General features: G+C 41.3%; 1 protein-coding gene across 1 annotated transcript in view; it reads left to right on the forward strand.

The window, feature by feature from the left end:
• The first annotated feature begins 1,907 nt into the window (after positions 1-1,907).
• LOC134856775 (very low-density lipoprotein receptor-like) overlaps positions 1,908-16,305 on the forward strand; it is a 36,682-nt gene continuing 22,284 nt past the window's right edge. Inside the window, exon 1 of the mRNA XM_063873045.1 lies at positions 1,908-2,491. Coding sequence (XP_063729115.1) covers positions 1,908-2,491 — 584 coding nt within the window. The remainder of the gene's footprint in view (positions 2,492-16,305) is intronic.

The following is a 16,305-nucleotide window of genomic DNA, read 5'->3' on the forward strand; positions in this document are numbered from 1 at the left end:
ACATTTTATTTTTATAGGTTATTACTGCTCCTTAAACATTAAAAGGCAGTCGGAACATTCAGCGAGAAATTTCTATTACTAATTTAAACTTTCGATACGTCTTCTCGATTCTCAGTCTAAAAAAATGGACAAAATTTTCTTTTTTTTTGAAAACCCTCCCCCCTCGAGAAAATCTTGGATCCGTCCCTGTTCTCAGTATTGAGAAAATTCAGTTTGAAGCGCTTGTTCCGTTTGTCGACGAAAGCGCGCAATTTTTTTGATAGGGGTGGTTTTTTAGTATATTTCGATTTTGTACCAAATATTTTTGATTGTTTTTTTTGTGTCATCTGAAAGATATTGTTTTCCTGAGCTCAAATTTAAAAAGACATTTCACCTGTGATTATTTTTTTATAAAATAATGGGGGTATGAAAACTGTTTACTTGACCAATTTGCGATAGTCAATGGGCGATATATTGAGATCTTATAACACGCGTTAGCGGATTAATGGGTTCCATTGAAGCATTGAAGCAAATTCTTTGGTCGTAAAATTAGGATACAAGACGCTAAACTTTGAAAACATTTCAAGGTTTCTTTTTGCAAAAAAAACGTGGTCAAAACTTTCCGAGTGACCAGCTATTCTTGTGTCCATCCTCATAAAGGTCAAAATTCTCTTATTCAAGTCAGTTTTATTCATTGCTCAATTCAATGGCAGATCTTTGAGAATGGGACTCCATGACAATCTACTCCATTTCAATCCACCCTAAGTCATTCTACCCTATACTAATTTACCCTATAATCCAATCTACACTATGCTATGCACTCTAGCCTATATTCGATTAATAGTTCAGTTGGTCAGAGACAACTGAGCTCTTTATCTGGTTTTGAAATTGGCGAAAGAGGCTACGCGCGCGTTGTCGCTTCGCCGTGATAACCGGCCCAAATTTATCCAAGTTCTACCTTCTGTTGGCAAGCTCACAACACGTTGCTCACAACAGAACTCACAAAAATATGCAATCTGTTCTGGTGCATTATGGAAAAGATGATAAGCACTTACAAAAAGTCAGGATTGAAAATAATGAAGTAAAGCAAAGGCTTGCAACATCGACTATCATTAAAATTTTGTTGAAATTTTTTTATTAGAAAAAAGATTTTTGAGAAAAACATATGCCAAAGAATATTTCTTTGGAAACAAAATATGGGAGCTCCGCTATTAGTATTAGTATCAATCTTACTGTTTCTAGTTACGGCTGCTCATTTTATTAAAACTCATCATCATAAAAATTATTTATTTTAATGAAGTAATTAAAATGAAAAGACTTCCCTTTACTGTTTTAAATTCAAAGTTAGTTCAGGTGAAATTGTGATTGGCCAAGAAAAACAAAGCTAAACTATTTCATTTGAAGTGGTTCATTAAAAGTAATTATGTTTATGGTGAGCGTCAAAAAACAGGCAGCGGCTGATTAAAGAGAATGGAAACGGATGGGAAGCTGTCAGCAGATAGGGAGGAGATGGTCTCCTTCCTGTGGATTGTGAGGGCCTGGCTGCTGGACTGCAGTGCACATGGGGTTCCCAGAGTGATAGCGACCACTAACTTCAAACGGAAGCTGTTCTGGATTTGGGCTGTCACCATCAGTGCCTGTGTTCTAATGTGGCAGATAGGAAGGCTCTTTTTCTGATCACAACCCCTCCCCACCCTTTCTTGCCCTCACATAACACACCAATCAGTTAAATGGGGTAACGAGTGGTTTTATAAGGTGCTATAAAGTCCAATCAAATACACCAAACTTGCAATAGCCTAATTAGTGAGCACATGCAAATTTTTATAATGATTGGACGTTGTCAGCCAAAGTTTCTTCAAAATTCGTAGGTGAAAAAGGGCGAAGTGAGGGGGGGGGGGGGGGCAGAGAAAAAAGAGTCTTCAGGGACCATGTGGGATGATGTCAGCAGCCATCCAATCACTGTCAACTTGCAGGTGCTGCACAGACTTGAGCTCAACTTCCCAGCTGTCACAATTTGCAACGCAAACAAACTCAAAAAGTCGGAGTTGGAGCAATTCGTAGTGGAAAATGCAGAGCGAGATGACAGTTCAGCCTCGCCGTATTTTACTGGACTCCAAAAAGCCTTAATTTTTTCTAATAAGGAAGCTGTTGGTCTTCGATTAGTTTACGAAAAAATGGCAATAGTTCGTAATTCCAATGAAAGCAGCAGAAATTTGAGTGGTGAATGCAGAGCTGACAGAAATGATTTGGGAATAGTTGAGGAGAAAGGATGCAAGTTTGGTGATTCTGCCGCAGACCAAGTAGAAGATGGGGATGGATGCGACGACAGACTGAGAGTGTCTCCCAACAACCAGTTACAATGTGAGGACGGTACCTGTGTGTCTCAAGCGGATGTGTGTGATGGGAGACTAGACTGCTTGGATGGGTCGGATGAATCAACCGAGCTGTGTGGAAAGTGTCCCACTTCAAAGTATGAGTGCAAAAGTGGCATGTGCATCGATCCTCAGTTGAAGTGAGTTGGAAGCCAACCCCCGCCCCCCGCCCCGTATTCAACCAAAATATTACGCCGCATTTAGGAAAGTTTTATGCGTTACATGGACTTTATGAATTTTTTGGATCAACCAAGTAAAGAAAGTTGATTATAGAAAAATAAACATAATCTACTGCTTTTTTCAGCTACACTTTTTCAATAGCAGCCTCTAGTATTATAATTGGAGAAAACAAATGCTATTTCAACCGAAACTCACTTACATTAAGTCAAAAACACTCACTGACTGATACTTACTGAGTTATGACCTTTCGTCTGTACTCATAGAGTAATTTTAGATAAGGTACACCGTCTGTTCGTCACGCAATCTTAGTTTCGGCCGGATAGATTCGTGCAACTTCTTAGTCTAATACCAATCTGAATCTTACTCTTATATCTCCTAGTCTTGATAGATCTAGTGTATACTGGTTTTCGCGAGTTAGTTCTTGGAGTTTATCCAGAAGGAGAACAATTGTAGTCTAAGATTTATTCAAATTGTTCTGGTGCTGAAACTACAAGTAGTTTCAGCACTTACAAATAAGTGTCAATGTTAAAGATGGAAAATGATTGGTTAATTAGTAATATTTTATAGTGGTAATTTTATCAATAATAAAATTGGACAAAAGCACTAGTTTAGAACTCGTTCCACCCATCCGGGGTTTAGAGAGTTTTTTTGTTTAATGTATTGAAGGATGGGTGATGTAGTTTCCTTTGAAAGTTTCACAGTGACTTCCTGAAGAGGGGAGAGATGTAGTTGTTAGTGTAGATGGAAAAAAATTGTTTTGTTCGTGTTCCATAATGGGTCTTTTTATTCGTGGGTAGTCTTGGGTGATAGTGTCAAGACTTCTGATCGACGCAATGATTTATTGATTTCATTAAGCTGAGACTACGTGCAGGGTGAAGTTTGACTTTTCTGTGTGAAGTGCCAAGTGACTAGGATCTGTATGTGAATTCGAGATGGCCATTGGTCTGGTTCAATGGGTTTCCTTTGCTGCGATGTTGAGTCCATACTTAAAATCCTTTGAGGGTAGTGACTCCGGCAACAAAACAAATAGATTTGCCATTCCAGAGTTGGAATGTAGTCGAGTTGTCATCTCCTTTGGTCCTCGTTCCTTGAGCTCTAAGAAACCTTTACATATTGCCTTTATATATTTACATCTTGTTAGTTAAGTTTTTTTTTTAGTTTTGATTTATTATTAGTTATTATCGCAAAAGCATTTTTATTTCAGTTCTGTTATTTTAAAAAGTTGCTCACCCTGGAACCACTTTTATGAAAAATAAAGTATCGGAGTCGTAGTGCATGTTGAGGGCATGTACTTCCAGCGACGTCTTTCTGGTAGGTGAGGCCAGAGTGGGCTATATTTTTATGGTCTCTTGTGCAGAGTCTCTTTATATATTCAACCTTTTGATATTTTCATTTCGTGTTTTTCTTTGTTGTTTTGGTTTTGTCTTTTTCTCAAAAGTAGAATAAATTGACTTGGCTTTGTCTTTCGACTTCTTGGATTTTGTTTGGTTTTAATAAAACTTGAAGGTGGCTTTCAAATGAACAATTTATCCAGTTTTGATCTGGGTTTAATCCGGTTCGGGTATCGTGGGACTTTCTTTCTTAGTCATGCTATTAGCTTGTGGTTTTATGGCGTTAGTAAGCTGCGTTGGTTAGTTTAGCTTACTTCCATAACTCCTTCCAACCGGGTTAAGGGAAAGTTTGAAACGTGTAAAAATAAGTTAGAGTTGTTATCAGTGAAAGTTAAAACTTGAAATTCACTATTTAAACATTTCTTCCTGGACGAACTATGCAATTGTGGAAAGAGTGTGTGATTTATGGGCGAGTGAAGAATTTACATTTATAAAAGAAGTGTTTAGTAAAAAGCTTAGTTTTCTTCAATTTTTTTGCAATTTTTTATGAATTTACATTAGAAATATTATTTTACTACCATTGAATTTTAAATTTATGAATATATTGCTTTTGAAGAAAAAACTGCACTACTTCATGAACTATTGAAAAAATTTGTGTTGAAGTTGGGTGGTTAAAGGGATTTTCACGAACTTGGGGGTTGATCCTAAGTAGTATGATGGTATATTTGGAATACTTTGTTGTGAAATTGTTTTTAACGGTGGGGGTACTTTGAATTGTGTAACTGAAAGGGTCTAGAGGATTTGAGAATGGTAATGAGGGTATACTAAAATGAACTCTGGGTGTTGTAAAATTTCTATTTCGTCTGAGATGGATTATTTGTCTATCTATTGTAGATAATTGATTTTGATTTTATTTAAGATTTCTGGTTCTATTAAGGTCTTGTTGGAGAGAAGGATAGATGTTGTATGTTGATTCGTTTTGCGGTTGGCTTAGAGGTGCATGGCTAACTACGGATTTTAAAGATTCTGATAGTAACGCGTGTCTCTCTTCAAATGTTCAGGAGTTTGCTTGAAATGAAATGCGTGTTGATGATTGGGGTTGGTTTATTTGACTAAGCGTTGGTGTTGTTGGAAGTTACAAGGACGTCGTAGTCGGTGGGGTTTGTTGTGTTGTTTGTTAATTGGCAATTTCGAAATGTTCGATTTTTTTTTCTGATGAATAAAATCTATGTAGTTTATAATAGTTTTCTATGAAAATGATTAAGAGGATTGTTGCTAGTTCAAAAGTGATTATTTTCGTTTTTTTACATTTAGATTTGTCAAATTTAGGGAAACTAGAAAGTTGACAAAACTTACTAAAAGAATAAGTATATCTTATTTAGATTGTTGTTGAAATATCGTACCTGAGGAGGTGGTCCGAGGTTTTTGAGAAGTTGAGGTAGACTTTTGTGAGGGAATCAAAAATTACAAAAAAACTGCAAAAATTTATGAGGAGGAGGAGGAATGCTTTAAGGGTGTCTTCGATAAAAAAAATGAAATTTTTGTCTCGGGAAGTCGAACTGTTTGAGAGAGAAGCTTTTGAGAAATGATTCGTTCCGTCGAATTATTTTTTGTTTTCCGAGTCAAAAATTGAGTGTGGTCGGATTGATTTTTCACAGGTGGGTTGGATATGGGCAATTCCTAGTAAGGGCTAGTCTAAAGGCCTAGGAATGAGCTTCCTAGTTTTGTTTTTATTTATTGGATGATTGAGGGTATTCAGGAGTTATATCTCTCTTAGGCTAAATGATCATATCGTATTTTTTTCAGGTTTATTTAATATTTTTCCTTGAAGAAAATGTGAAGAGTAAGTTGAGACTATATTGTTGCCTTTTGTACTGATTGATAGGACACGGTTGTAGCCTTTACATTTTGTTAATTTCAGTTGTGAAATAAAAGCGTGTTGCTTATTTTGGAACTGGAGGTCTTTAAGTTATAGTTTCATATGTGTTTGAAGTGAGCAGTGTGTCGGCTATTGAAAGGGTGTCAGAATAGGGTGATGATTAAAAAGATTCTGATTGACTGAAGTTGAACTAATTTTTTAGGAAAGTAAAGAAGAAATTTGGAAAAGAGAAAAATTTTTTGCTACATTTAAAAAGTTTTAAATGATTAATTAATTGGAAAGTGGTTTCTGAAGTTCAACTTTCTTTAGAATTCAAGATTGTGGGATGAAAGTTTCGTAATCTTTCCGTGGTTGAATTCGGAGTCATGATGATTGTCGTTGTTGAAATTTTTCTTTTGTTTCTTGTGGTAAAAATTTTTCTTCTAGTTTTCGATTTTTTCTATGTTTTTGAGGTAATTGTTTGCTGCTGATTTTTTGAGAATTTGGTTGGAAATTTTCATTTTCTGTATTTTATGATAAAAAATTCATTCCAGAAATTCCCACATTTTTACACAATTTCCCACAATTCTACACATTTTAAGCCGGTCAAAGTAAAAATGGCCTGTTGGGAGGAGAGAAGTTTGCCGCATTTGTAGCACAACTTTTGCAGGCGTTGAATAGGTTTCTATGTTTTCTGCTGGGTATTGTTGTCCCCGTTCGTTTTGATTTCTGTTTTAAGCTTTGGAGCAGTTCTTCTTCCCCAGCCTCTACCAAACGGCGTTTTGATTTCTGTTTTAAGTTTTGCAGCAGTTCTTCTTCCCCAGCTTCTACCAAACGGCGTTTTGATTTCTGTTTTAAGCTTTGGAGCAGTTTTTCTTCCCCAGCCTCTACCAAACGGCGTTTTGATTTCTGTTTTAAGCTTTGGAGCAGTTCTTCTTCCCCAGCCTCTACCAAACGGCGTTTTGATTTCTGTTTTAAGCTTTGGAGCAGTTCTTCTTCCCCAGCTTTTATCAAACGGCGTTTTGATTTCTGTTTTAGGCTTTGGAGCAGTTCTTCTTCCCCAGCTTTTACCAAACGGCGTTTTGATTTCTGTTTTAAGCTTTGGAGCAGTTATTCTTCCCCAGCCTCTACCAAACGGCGTTTTGATTTCTGTTTTAAGCTTTGGAGCAGTTCTTCTTCCCCAGCCTCTACCAAACGGCTTTTGATTTCTGTTTTAAGCTTTGGAGCAGTTCTTCTTCCCCAGCCTCTACCAAACGGCGTTTTGATTTCTTTTTTAAGCTTTGGAGCAGTTCTTCTTCCCCAGCCTCTACCAAACGGCGTTTTGATTTCTGTTTTAAGCTTTGGAGCAGTTCTTCTTCCCCAGCCTCTACCAAACGGCGTTTTGATTTCTGTTTTAGGCTTTGGAGCAGTTCTTCTTCCCCAGCCTCTACAAAACGGCGTTTTGATTTCTGTCTTAAGCTTTGGAGCAGTTATTCTTCCCCAGCCTCTGCCAAACGGCGTTTTGATTTCTGTTTTAAGCTTTGGAGCAGTTCTTCTTCCGCAGCCTCTACCAAACGGCGTTTTAATTTCTGTTTTAAGCTTTGGAGCAGTTCTTCTTCCCCAGCCTCTACCAAACGGCGTTTTGATTTCCGTTTTAACCTTTGGAGCAGTTCTTCTTCCCCAGCCTCTACCAAACGGCGTTTTGATTTCTGTTTTAAGCTTTGGAGCAGTTCTTCTTCCCCAGTCTCTACCAAACGGCGTTTTGATTTCTGTTTTAAGCTTTGGAGCAGTTATTCTTCCCCAGCCTCTACCAAACGGCGTTTTGATTTCTGTTTTAAGCTTTGGAGCAGTTCTTCTTCCCCAGTTTCTACCAAACGGCGTTTTGATTTCTGTTTTAAGCTTTGGAGCAGTTATTCTTCCCCAGCCTCTACCAAACGGCGTTTTGATTTCTGTTTTAAGCTTTGGATCAGTTCTTCTTCCCCAGTCTCTACCAAACGGCGTTTTGATTTCTGTTTTAAGCTGTGGAGCAGTTCTTCTTCCCCAGCCTTTACAAACGGCGTTTTGATTTCTGTTTTAAGCTTTGGAGCAGTTCTTCTTCCCCAGCCTCTACCAAACGGCGTTTTGATTTCTGGTATAAGCTTTGGAGCAGTTCTTCTTCTTCCCCAGTCTCTACCAAACGGCGTTTTGATTTCTGTTTTAAGCTGTGGAGCAGTTCTTCTTCCCCAGCCTTTACAAACGGCGTTTTGATTTCTGTTTTAAGCTTTGGAGCAGTTCTTCTTCCCCAGCCTCTACCAAACGGCGTTTTGATTTCTGTTTTAAGCTTTGGAGCAGTTCTTCTTCCCCAGCCTCTACCAAACGGCTTTTGATTTCTGTTTTAAGCTTTGGAGCAGTTCTTCTTCCCCAGCCTCTACCAAACGGCGTTTTGATTTCTGTTTTAAGCTTTGGAGCAGTTCTTCTTCCCCAGCCTCTACCAAACGGCGTTTTGATTTCTGTTTTAAGCTTTGGAGCAGTTCTTCCTTCTTCCCCAGCCTCTACCAAACGGCGTTTTGATTTCTGTTTTAAGCTTTGGAGCATTTCTTCTGCCCCAGCCTCTACCAAAGGGCGTTTTGATTTCTGTTTTAAGCTTTGGAGCAGTTCTTCTTCCCCAGCCTCTACCAAAGGGCGTTTTGATTTCTGTTTTAAGCTTTGGAGCAGTTATTCTTCCCCAGCCTCTACCAAACGGCGTTTTGATTTCTGTTTTAAGCTTTGGAGCAGTTCTTCTTCCCCAGTTTCTACCAAACGGCGTTTTGATTTCTGTTTTAAGCTTTGGAGCAGTTATTCTTCCCCAGCCTCTACCAAACGGCGTTTTGATTTCTGTTTTAAGCTTTGGATCAGTTCTTCTTCCCCAGTCTCTACCAAACGGCGTTTTGATTTCTGTTTTAAGCTGTGGAGCAGTTCTTCTTCCCCAGCCTTTACAATTGGCGTTTTGATTTCTGTTTTAAGCTTTGGAGCAGTTCTTCTCCCCAGCCTCTACCAAACGGCGTTTTGATTTCTGGTTTAAGCTTTGGAGCAGTTCTTCTTCCCTAGTCTCTACCAAACGGCGTTTTGATTTCTGTTTTAAGCTGTGGAGCAGTTCTTCTTCCCCAGCCTTTACAAACGGCGTTTTGATTTCTGTTTTAAGCTTTGGAGCAGTTCTTCTTCCCCAGCCTCTACCAAACGGCGTTTTGATTTCTGTTTTAAGCTTTGGAGCAGTTCTTCTTCCCCAGCCTCTACCAAACGGCTTTTGATTTCTGTTTTAAGCTTTGGAGCAGTTCTTCTTCCCCAGCCTCTACCAAACGGCGTTTTGATTTCTGTTTTAAGCTTTGGAGCAGTTCTTCTTCCCCAGCCTCTACCAAACGGCGTTTTGATTTCTGTTTTAAGCTTTGGAGCAGTTCTTCTTCCCCAGCCTCTACCAAACGGCGTTTTGATTACTGTTTTAGGCTTTGGAGCAGTTCTTCTTCCCCAGCCTCTACCAAACGGCGTTTTGATTTCTGTTTTAAGCTTTGGAGCAGTTATTCTTCCGCAGCCTCTACCAAACGGCGTTTTAATTTCTGTTTTAAGCTTTGGAGCAGTTCTTCTTCCCCAGCCTCTACCAAACGGCGTTTTGATTTCCGTTTTAAGCTTTGGAGCAGTTCTTCTTCCCCAGCCTCTACCAAACGGCGTTTTGATTTCTGGTTTAAGCTTTGGAGCAGTTCTTCTTCCCTAGTCTCTACCAAACGGCGTTTTGATTTCTGTTTTAAGCTGTGGAGCAGTTCTTCTTCCCCAGCCTTTACAAACGGCGTTTTGATTTCTGTTTTAAGCTTTGGAGCAGTTCTTCTTCCCCAGCCTCTACCAAACGGCGTTTTGATTTCTGTTTTAAGCTTTGGAGCAGTTCTTCTTCCCCAGCCTCTACCAAACGGCTTTTGATTTCTGTTTTAAGCTTTGGAGCAGTTCTTCTTCCCCAGCCTCTACCAAACGGCGTTTTGATTTCTGTTTTAAGCTTTGGAGCAGTTCTTCTTCCCCAGCCTCTACCAAACGGCGTTTTGATTTCTGTTTTAAGCTTTGGAGCAGTTCTTCTTCCCCAGCCTCTACCAAACGGCGTTTTGATTACTGTTTTAGGCTTTGGAGCAGTTCTTCTTCCCCAGCCTCTACCAAACGGCGTTTTGATTTCTGTTTTAAGCTTTGGAGCAGTTATTCTTCCGCAGCCTCTACCAAACGGCGTTTTAATTTCTGTTTTAAGCTTTGGAGCAGTTCTTCTTCCCCAGCCTCTACCAAACGGCGTTTTGATTTCCGTTTTAAGCTTTGGAGCAGTTCTTCTTCCCCAGCCTCTACCAGACGGCATTTTGATTTCTGTTTTAAGCTTTGGAGCAGTTCTTTTTCCCCAGTCTCTACCAAACGGCGTTTTGATTTCTGTTTTAAGCTTTGGAGCAGTTATTCTTCCCCAGCCTCTACCAAACGGCGTTTTGATTTCTGTTTTAAGCTTTGGAGCAGTTCTTCTTCCCCAGCCTCTACCAAACGGCGCTTTGATTTCTGTTTTAAGCTTTGGAGCAGTTCATCTTCCCCAGCCCCTACCAAACGGCATTTTGATTTCTGTTTTAAGCTTTGGAGCAGTTCTTCTTTCCCAGCCTCTACCAAACGGCGTTTTGATTTCTGTTTTAAGCTTTGGAGCAGTTCTTCTTCCCAAGCCTCTACCAAACGGCGTTTTGATTTCTGTTTTGAGCTTTGGAGCAGTTCTTCTTCCCCAGCCTCTACCAAACGGCGTTTTAATTTCTGTTTTAAGCTTTGGAGCAGTTCTTCTTCCCCAGCCTCTACCAAACGGCGTTTTGATTTCTGTTTTAAGCTGTGGAGCAGTTCTTCTTCCCCAGCCTCTACCAAGCGGCGTTTTGATTTCTGTTTTAGGCTTTGGATCAGTTCTTCTTCCCCAGCCTCTACCAAACGGCGTTTTGATTTCTGTTTTAAGCTTTGGAGCAGTTCTTCTTCCCCAGCCTCTAACAAACGGCGTTTTGATTTCTGTTTTAAAATGTGGAGCAGTTCTTCTTCCCCAGCCTCTACCAAGCGGCGTTTTGATTTCTGTTTTAAGCTTTGGAGCAGTTCTTCTTCCCCAGCCTCTACCAAAGGGCGTTTTGATTTCTGTTTTAAGCTGTGGAGCAGTTCTTCTTCCCCAGCCTCTACAAACGGCGTTTTGATTTCTGTTTTAAGCTTTGGAGCAGTTCTTCTTTCCCAGCCTCTACCAAACGGCGTTTTGATTTCTGTTTTAATCTTTGGAGCAGTTCTTCTTCCCCAGCATCTACCAAACGGCGTTTTGATTTCTGTTTTAAGCTGTGGAGCAGTTCTTCTTCCCCAGCCTCTACCAAGCAGCGTTTTGATTTCTGTTTTAAGCTTTGGAGCAGTTCTTCTTCCCCAGCCTCTACCAAAGGGCGTTTTGATTTCTGTTTTAAGCTTTGGAGCAGTTCTTCTTCCCCAGCCTCTACCAAAGGGCGTTTTGATTTCTGTTTTAAGCTTTGGAGCAGTTCTTCTTCCCCAGCCTCTACGAAAGGGCGTTTTGATTTCTGTTTTAAGCTGTGGAGCAGTTTTTCTTCCCCAGCCTCTACCAAATGGCGTTTTGATTTCTGTTTTAAGCTGTGGAGCAGTTCTTCTTCCCCAGCCTCTACCAAGCGGCATTTTGATTTCTGTTTTAAGCTTTGGAGCAGTTCTTCTTCCCCAGCCTCTACCAAACGGCGTTTTTTATTTCTGTTTTAAGCTGTGGAGCAGTTCTTCTTCCCCAGCATCTACCAAGCGGCTTTTTGATTTCTGTTTTAAGCTTTGGAGCAGTTCTTCTGCCCCAGCCTCTACCAAAGGGCGTTTTGATTTCTGTTTTAAGCTTTGGAGCAGTTCTTCTTCCCCAGCCTCTACCAAAGGGCGTTTTGATTTCTGTTTTAAGCTTTGGAGCAGTTCTTCTTCCCCAGCCTCTACCAAAGGGCGTTTTGATTTCTGTTTTAAGCTGTGGAGCAGTTCTTCTTCCCCAGCCTCTACCAAAGGGCGTTTTGATTTCTGTTTTAAGCTGTGGAGCAGTTTTTCTTCCCCAGCCTCTACCAAATGGCGTTTTGATTTCTGTTTTAAGCTGTGGAGCAGTTCTTCTTCCCCAGCCTCTACCAAGCGGCATTTTGATTTCTGTTTTAAGCTTTGGAGCAGTTCTTCTTCCCCAGCCTCTACCAAACGGCGCTTTGATTTCTGTTTTAAGCTTTGGAGCAGTTCATCTTCACCAGCCCCTACCAAACGGCATTTTGATTTCTGTTTTAAGCTTTGGAGCAGTTCTTCTTCCCCAGCCTCTACCAAACGGCGCTTTGATTTCTGTTTTAAGCTTTGGAGCAGTTCATCTTCCCCAGCCCCTACCAAACGGCATTTTGATTTCTGTTTTAAGCTTTGGAGCAGTTCTTCTTTCCCAGCCTCTACCAAACGGCGTTTTGATTTCTGTTTTAAGCTTTGGAGCAGTTCTTCTTCCCAAGCCTCTACCAAACGGCGTTTTGATTTCTGTTTTGAGCTTTGGAGCAGTTCTTCTTCCCCAGCCTCTACCAAACGGCGTTTTAATTTCTGTTATAAGCTTTGGAGCAGTTCTTCTTCCCCAGCCTCTACCAAACGGCGTTTTGATTTCTGTTTTAAGCTGTGGAGCAGTTCTTCTTCCCCAGCCTCTACCAAGCGGCGTTTTGATTTCTGTTTTAGGCTTTGGATCAGTTCTTCTTCCCCAGCCTCTACCAAACGGCGTTTTGATTTCTGTTTTAAGCTTTGGAGCAGTTCTTCTTCCCCAGCCTCTAACAAACGGCGTTTTGATTTCTGTTTTAAAATGTGGAGCAGTTCTTCTTCCCCAGCCTCTACCAAGCGGCGTTTTGATTTCTGTTTTAAGCTTTGGAGCAGTTCTTCTTCCCCAGCCTCTACCAAAGGGCGTTTTGATTTCTGTTTTAAGCTGTGGAGCAGTTCTTCTTCCCCAGCCTCTACAAACGGCGTTTTGATTTCTGTTTTAAGCTTTGGAGCAGTTCTTCTTTCCCAGCCTCTACCAAACGGCGTTTTGATTTCTGTTTTAATCTTTGGAGCAGTTCTTCTTCCCCAGCATCTACCAAACGGCGTTTTGATTTCTGTTTTAAGCTGTGGAGCAGTTCTTCTTCCCCAGCCTCTACCAAGCAGCGTTTTGATTTCTGTTTTAAGCTTTGGAGCAGTTCTTCTTCCCCAGCCTCTACCAAAGGGCGTTTTGATTTCTGTTTTAAGCTTTGGAGCAGTTCTTCTTCCCCAGCCTCTACCAAAGGGCGTTTTGATTTCTGTTTTAAGCTTTGGAGCAGTTCTTCTTCCCCAGCCTCTACCAAAGGGCGTTTTGATTTCTGTTTTAAGCTGTGGAGCAGTTTTTCTTCCCCAGCCTCTACCAAATGGCGTTTTGATTTCTGTTTTAAGCTGTGGAGCAGTTCTTCTTCCCCAGCCTCTACCAAGCGGCATTTTGATTTCTGTTTTAAGCTTTGGAGCAGTTCTTCTTCCCCAGCCTCTACCAAACGGCGTTTTTTATTTCTGTTTTAAGCTGTGGAGCAGTTCTTCTTCCCCAGCATCTACCAAGCGGCTTTTTGATTTCTGTTTTAAGCTTTGGAGCAGTTCTTCTGCCCCAGCCTCTACCAAAGGGCGTTTTGATTTCTGTTTTAAGCTTTGGAGCAGTTCTTCTTCCCCAGCCTCTACCAAAGGGCGTTTTGATTTCTGTTTTAAGCTTTGGAGCAGTTCTTCTTCCCCAGCCTCTACCAAAGGGCGTTTTGATTTCTGTTTTAAGCTGTGGAGCAGTTCTTCTTCCCCAGCCTCTACCAAAGGGCGTTTTGATTTCTGTTTTAAGCTGTGGAGCAGTTTTTCTTCCCCAGCCTCTACCAAATGGCGTTTTGATTTCTGTTTTAAGCTGTGGAGCAGTTCTTCTTCCCCAGCCTCTACCAAGCGGCATTTTGATTTCTCTTTTAAGCTTTGGAGCAGTTCTTCTTCCCCAGCCTCTACCAAACGGCGTTTTTTATTTCTGTTTTAAGCTGTGGAGCAGTTCTTCTTCCCCAGCCTCTACCAAGCGGCGTTTTGATTTCTGTTTTAAGCTTTGGAGCAGTTCTTCTGCCCCAGCCTCTACCAAAGGGCGTTCTGATTTCTGTTTTAAGCTTTGGAGCAGTTCTTCTTCCCCAGCCTCTAACAAACGGCGTTTTGATTTCTGTTTTAAAATGTGGAGCAGTTCTTCTTCCCCAGCCTCTACCAAGCGGCGTTTTGATTTCTGTTTTAAGCTTTGGAGCAGTTCTTCTTCCCCAGCCTCTACCAAAGGGCGTTTTGATTTCTGTTTTAAGCTGTGGAGCAGTTCTTCTTCCCCAGCCTCTACAAACGGCGTTTTGATTTCTGTTTTAAGCTTTGGAGCAGTTCTTCTTTCCCAGCCTCTACCAAACGGCGTTTTGATTTCTGTTTTAATCTTTGGAGCAGTTCTTCTTCCCCAGCCTCTACCAAGCGGCGTTTTGATTTCTGTTTCAAGCTTTGGAGCAGTTCTTCTTCCCCAGCCTCTACCAAAGGGCGTTTTGATTTCTGTTTTAAGCTTTGGAGCAGTTCTTTTTCCCCAGCCTCTACCAAAGGGCGTTTTGATTTCTGTTTTAAGCTTTGGAGCAGTTCTTCTTCCCCAGCCTCTACCAAAGGGCGTTTTGATTTCTGTTTTAAGCTGTGGAGCAGTTTTTCTTCCCCAGCCTCTACCAAATGTCGTTTTGATTTCTGTTTTAAGCTGTGGAGCAGTTCTTCTTCCCCAGCCTCTACCAAGCGGCATTTTGATTTCTGTTTTAAGCTTTGGAGCAGTTCTTCTTCCCCAGCCTCTACCAAACGGCGTTTTTTATTTCTGTTTTAAGCTGTGGAGCAGTTCTTCTTCCCCAGTCTCTACCAAGCGGCGTTTTGATTTCTGTTTTAAGCTTTGGAGCAGTTCTTCTGCCCCAGCCTCTACCAAAGGGCGTTTTGATTTCTGTTTTAAGCTTTGGAGCAGTTCTTCTTCCCCAGCCTCTACCAAAGGGCGTTTTGATTTCTGTTTTAAGCTTTGGAGCAGTTCTTCTTCCCCAGCCTCTACCAAAGGGCGTTTTGATTTCTGTTTTAAGCTGTGGAGCAGTTCTTCTTCCCCAGCCTCTACCAAAGGGCGTTTTGACTTCTGTTTTAAGCTGTGGAGCAGTTTTTCTTCCCCAGCCTCTACCAAATGGCGTTTTGATTTCTGTTTTAAGCTGTGGAGCAGTTCTTCTTCCCCAGCCTCTACCAAGCGGCATTTTGATTTCTGTTTTAAGCTTTGGAGCAGTTCTTCTTCCCCAGCCTCTACCAAACGGCGTTTTTTATTTCTGTTTTAAGCTGTGGAGCAGTTCTTCTTCCCCAGCCTCTACCAAGCGGCGTTTTGATTTCTGTTTTAAGCTTTGGAGCAGTTCTTCTGCCCCAGCCTCTACCAAAGGGCGTTTTGATTTCTGTTTTAAGCTTTGGAGCAGTTCTTCTTCCCCAGCCTCTACCAAAAGGGCGTTTTGATTTCTGTTTTAAGCTTTGGAGCAGTTCTTCTTCCCCAGCCTCTACCAAAGGGCGTTTTGATTTCTGTTTTAAGCTGTGGAGCAGTTCTTCTTCCCCAGCCTCTACCAAAGGGCGTTTTGATTTCTGTTTTAAGCTTTGGAGCAGTTTTTCTTCCCCAGCCTCTACCAAAGGGCGTTTTGATTTCTGTTTTAAGCTTTGGAGCAGTTCTTCTTCCCCAGCCTCTACCAAAAGGCGTTTTGATTTCTGTTTTAAGCTGTGGAGCAGTTCTTCTTCCCCAGCCTCTACCAAAGGGCGTTTTGATTTCTGTTTTAAGCTTTGGAGCAGTTCTTCTTCCCCAGCCTCTACCAAAGGGATTTTGATTTCTGTTCTAAGCTTTGGAGCAGTTCTTCTTCCCCAGCCTCTACCAAAGGGCGTTTTGATTTCTGTTTTAAGCTTTGGAGCAGTTCTTCTTCCCCAGCCTCTACCAAAGGGCGTTTTGATTTCTGTTTTAAGCTTTGGAGCAGTTCTTCTTCCCCAGCCTCTACCAAAGGGCGTTTTGATTTCTGTTTTAAGCTTTGGAGCAGTTCTTCTTCCCCAGCCTCTACCAAAGGGCGTTTTGATTTCTGTTTTAAGCTTTGCAGCAGTTCTTCTTCCCCAGCCTCTACCAAAGGGCGTTTTGATTTCTGTTTTAAGCTGTGGAGCAGTTCTTCTTCCCCAGCCTCTACCAAAGGGCGTTTTGATTTCTGTTTTAAGCTTTGGAGCAGTTCTTCTTCCCCAGCCTCTACCAAAGGGATTTTGATTTCTGTTCTAAGCTTTGGAGCAGTTCTTCTTCCCCAGCCTCTACCACAGGGCGTTTTGATTTCTGTTTTAAGCTTTGGAGCAGTTCTTCTTCCCCAGCCTCTACCAAAGGGCGTTTTGATTTCTGTTTTAAGCTTTGGAGCAGTTCTTCTTCCCCAGCCTCTACCAAAGGGCGTTTTGATTTCTGTTTTAAGCTTTGGAGCAGTTCTTCTTCCCCAGCCTCTACCAAAGGGCGTTTTGATTTCTGTTTTAAGCTTTGCAGCAGTTCTTCTTCCCCAGCCTCTACCAAAGGGCGTTTTGATTTCTGTTTTAAGCTGTGGAG

This window comes from Symsagittifera roscoffensis, chromosome 1 (genome assembly GCF_963678635.1).
Source record: "Symsagittifera roscoffensis chromosome 1, txSymRosc1.1, whole genome shotgun sequence".
Classification (NCBI taxonomy): Eukaryota; Metazoa; Xenacoelomorpha; order Acoela; family Convolutidae; genus Symsagittifera; species Symsagittifera roscoffensis.